Source organism: Miscanthus floridulus, chromosome 13 (genome assembly GCF_019320115.1).
Source record: "Miscanthus floridulus cultivar M001 chromosome 13, ASM1932011v1, whole genome shotgun sequence".
NCBI lineage: Eukaryota > Viridiplantae > Streptophyta > Magnoliopsida > Poales > Poaceae > Miscanthus > Miscanthus floridulus.
This window is the reverse complement of record NC_089592.1, coordinates 9346841-9351698: the sequence shown is the minus strand read 5'-3', so window position 1 is coordinate 9351698 and position 4858 is coordinate 9346841. Positions and strand designations below refer to the sequence as shown.

The window sequence follows — 4858 nt, the reverse complement described above, 5'->3', positions numbered from 1 at the left end:
TTTTAGGACAAACACATGTACTCTCACTTTATTTCATAATCAGATGCTATCATCAATATATAATTAATGGTAATTGGTTGATAGATGACAAGTAACAATATAATACCTATCAAATTTATGTAACTATTTAATGCAAAACTGTTTTGTCCCTAGAATCCCTTATATTTGGGTATAATTTTTCAATGCTTGCACACACTGTATTATATTGCAGAGAATATATATATGCTTTGGGGTGCGCTTGGTTCTCAGTTATACTTTGGAAAGTTTGATCTTTTACCCAGATCCCTTGCTCAAATTGTTGCCAACATATGTTCCAAGCTTCATGTTAACCCGTCGCATCTACATGCTGCACTAGTCTTTTTGTAACATATACACATTCCTGACCTTGTTACTAGCATGTAGCAATCGAAGTTCAAGCTCAATTATATTAAAACTCTATGCGACATTTTTTAGTTGTTACTTTAGATAAGTTTATACATTTTAGCATATATACCAATAATTGTAGTTTAATTTAAGCACTCTAGCTTTTGTTAAAACATACTACTACTACTACACACACACACACACACACAGATATATATATATATATATATATATATATATATATATATATATATATATATATATATATATATATATATATATATATATATATATATATATATATATATATATAGGGCTCTTGTGTTCTTGCCCCTACTTTGTTGTGAAATTGTGATTTTGCCCTCGTTTTTCTAACTTTGTGATTTTGCCCTTAACTGTTCACAAGTCAACGCGATTTTGCCCCTGGTCAACGGTAAAAACAGGGGCAAATTCGCGTTGACCAGGGGCAAATTCGCGTTGACTTGTGAACAGTTAAGGGCAAAATCACAAAGTTGTAAAAACGAGGGCAAAATCATAATTGCACATCTGTGTAAGGGGCAAGAACACCATTTTCCCTATATATATATATATATATATATATATATATATATATATATATATAATTCTTTTCATAGAGGATGAATGTCTTGAGTGCTATGGTGCAAACTATAATGACTGGTTATACTATTTTAGTAACTAAGAGTAGGTGGAGTTTATAAACCTATAATTTATTATTGATAAAATGTAAAAAGCAAAAAATTTGAATAAAAGATACATAAGCACTAGTGTTTGAACTTAAGCTAAGGTTTCAACTAAATACAAATTAAACCCCCGTAAAGGTGAATTGCAAATTATGCAAACATATATGGAGTAACTGGTACATTTGTCACAGCAAGATAGAGATTATATACTATCTAAATGGATATTATGTTACGAAAAGAATAACGAGAGAGTAAAGATAATCATTTTGATTAGCTGCGCATACTAAATTTATCCATAAAACTTTTAATACTTATGCAACATAAGATTCTAGAATATATCAGGGAGAGTACGAGTTGATGGGCTAGTATACAAAATAAATGTAGGTAATACATGTACGTTTAATTTGTCCGGCGAAGCAGTAGTAATTTAATGTTGTCTATTATACATTAACTTATAAATAAAATATACAGCGATCCCATATAGGTGCACGTGTGTTAATAGACCAATTTTCCTTAAAAATTGAGAAGGCCATAATCTAGTTTGATTTTTCTTGATATTTTAGAGCTGGTTATACAAGCATATGCATGACTAGAATTGCAGTTCACTCCAAGGATAAAGTGAGTTTGATTCCTCTGCAAAAGACCATCTGTGGACCAGGCCTATACCCTTTATTATTATAAATTAAACTTGACCAACAAAACTGATCTTTATGACTTTATCCTTATTCCTTGCCCAATCTTTGATAGCATTTGATTCCAAGCTTTCATTCTAGGCTCTGGTCTTTTTGTTATGGCTGGAAGATGACAAAAGGTAGTTTTGTTTCTTCTTCAGCAGGTTTTTTTTTTTCCTAGAAAGGCGATTAATCATCTGACATCTGAATCAGGATTGATCTGACAATTGCATGTTCAATAAATTCATTTCTATGTTTTGCCGATCATGAAGCTTAAACAAAGACTACTGGGGCATGTAGATGCGACGCGCGTTAACATGAAGCTTGGAACTAGATGTTGGAAACGGTTTGAGCAAGGGATCGATCTTTCTGGATAAAGGATCGATCAGTTTTATTTGCCAATCATGATTCTGATGAGTGAAGAACCATATATATAAGCTGAAGCTCTACGAACATGACATGTGAAACTTTGAAAATGACTACTACCAGAGCGGTGTTTGGCGCCATGGACGCCAGTAGCAACGCAGGCACAAAAACAATCCTCATCCGTGATGGCCCAACCCATGAGATAGTACTCGCCATTGACGAGAGGACGGCGACGGCGAACGAGAGACTCAAGGCTCAATTCTCCAAGGTGGACACCAAGATCCACCGATTCCCCCGCGGCCTCCACGGGATCGGCGGCGACAGCGACCGCTACATCGTGCCGAGCGTGGTGGCCATTGGGCCGTACCACCATGGCTTGCCGCACCTGCAGAAGATGGAGGAGGTCAAGCTCGCTGCAGCCTACCACCTTTACAAACACTCGGGTCGCTCCACGTCCATGGAGGTCTACGAGAAGATCTTGTCCGTCGTCAGCGACGCCCGCGGCTGCTACGACGCTGATGACCCGTCGCTGGCGGGCCTCAGCGACGCCGACTTGGCGACCATGATGTTCCTCGACGGCTGCTTCCTGCTGCAGTACATGGTCGGCGGCGGGGACGAGCCCGTGCTGCAGAACCGGATGACGCTCTCCACGGGGCCCAGCATCCAGAGGGACATCTTCCTGCTCGAGAACCAGATCCCCTGGCTGGTGCTGGTGGTGCTCACGGAGTTCATGAACGTCGATGTGCGAAGGTTTGTCAGCGGAATGCAGGAGAAGTTTCAACCTGGAAAGGGGAAGGAGAAAGTCCGGTGCTGGATGCATTGCGGATCCACCCCGATGCCCGACGAAAGAGGCCCTGCTGGCCAACGGGACCGCGGGGTCAACACTGGCAGCGATGCCGACGACTACACGCCGCCGCATCTCCTTGGCCTGCTCTGGTACACTCAGATCGGCAGCATGCCCGCGAACGTGAAGAACTACAGGGGCATCGTGTCGTCACTCAAGTCCAGTAGCGCCGCGGAGCTCGCGGAGATCGGCGTCAAGCTGACACCGAGCACCAAGGCATGGTTCGGGGACATGAGCTTCCAGTACCGGCGCCGCCTGTTCGGCAAGCTGTCCCTGTCGCCGGTGTTCCTGAACGACATCACCGCGTGCTGGCTGGTGAACATCGCGGCGCTGGAGGCGAGCACCTCGGGCGCGAGCAGGGAGTCCGACGGCTACACCGTGAGCTCGTACCTGTCCGTGCTGGCGATGCTCATGGACAGGGAAGAGGACGTGCAGAAGCTGCGAGCCAAGAAGCTGCTGTACAGCACCTTCAGCGACAAGCAGGCGCTGCACTTCTTCAAGGGGCTCGCCCAGCACCTGCGCTTCGGCGACCGCTACTTCTCCATCTTGGAAGCCATCTACTCCTACAGGCGGCGCTGCTCGGTGCTCATCTTCATCCATCGCCACCTCTACAACGGCTACAAGGCCATGACCATCGCCACCCTCTTCTCCATCGTCGGCGTGCTCGTTGGAATCTTCAAAACTATGCTCTCCAACAAAAAACAGTAACTTAATTGTACAAGGTGGTACTCATAGCTTTGGGATGTCATCAAAAGACTTCATGAGCATGTTTTGAAACATTCATGCCGGAAATTTATCACCTTTTAGCCTTAACTTTAGGGTCATAACTCTCGTTCCGAAGATCCAAGAAACAAACCGGATCCAACAATATAGACCAATATACTTACTCAATGTCAGCTTCAAAATTTTCACTAAGATGGTCACGTGTAGAATTAATTTGGTGGCAGATCATATTATTATTAAGGGGTGTTTGTTTCCCTCGGACTAAAATTTAGTCCAGTCACCTCGAATTTTAGAATACCAATTAGGAGTATTAAACATAGGCTAATTACAAAACTAATTACACAGATGAGGCTAATTTGCGAAACGAATCTATTAAGTCTAATTAGTCCACGATTTGACAATATGGTGCTACAGTAAACATTTGCTAATGATGGATTAATTAGGTTTAATAGATTTATCTCGTTAATTAGTCTACTCCTATGCAATTGGTTTTTAAATTAGCTCATGTTTAGCTCCTGTGACACGGACTAAACTTTAGCCCCTAGATCCAAATACCCCCTTAATATGACACAAACAGTTTTCATGCGAGGACATTACATCCTAGAGGGTGTGGTTAATTTGTATGAAACCATACACAAATTGCACCGTAAAAAATGCAATGGGGTCATCTTAAAATAGATTTTGAAAAAGCATATGAGAAAGTTAAGTGGCCATTCTTCTACTGCATGTCAAAACGTGAATTAGATCCGAACTGGCCCGTCAAAACCGTCCTGGCCGGTAGTACTGCGTGTTCAGCGCAAAAACCTTCTAAAAATTATAATTAATTAATCCGGACTCCAAACGTGGCGATCTATATATGTTTTTCGATCAACTCAACAAGAGGAATGAAATGGTGCAATCCATTCTTGCATTCGAGAAAGTTGAGAAAACCGGTTTGGCTGGTTTCGGCTAGGTCAACCCTTGAAAAGTTGTTTTCTTCGTCCGAGCTCCAAATATGATGATCCAAACATGCTTTCTGACCGTCTCGTTGACAGAAACATGACGGCGAAGTCCATTATGCACTTTGGAATTTTGGGGTGTCAACACCGTCTGTGTCGACACCATAATCTCCTAGCGCACGTGCGACGGCATGGTAACGCAGGAGCTGGCGATCGCATCGCTGGCAAAGTGCCATCACCGTGAATTCTACA

The 4858-nt window shown here is 42.4% G+C and overlaps 1 protein-coding gene across 1 annotated transcript; it reads left to right on the top strand.

Moving 5' to 3' along the window:
- The first annotated feature begins 2240 nt into the window (after positions 1-2240).
- LOC136499413 (UPF0481 protein At3g47200-like) lies at positions 2241-3653 on the top strand. Its single transcript, XM_066495076.1, has one exon. It carries the CDS (start codon positions 2241-2243, stop codon positions 3651-3653), a length of 1413 nt encoding a protein of 470 aa, XP_066351173.1.
- The last annotated feature ends 1205 nt before the right edge of the window (positions 3654-4858 follow it).

Bases quoted from the DNA above. Each gene is read 5' to 3' on its own strand.
- LOC136499413 (XM_066495076.1), top strand. From the start codon at position 2,241: ATGGACGCCAGTAGCAACGCAGGCACAAAAACAATCCTCATCCGTGAT.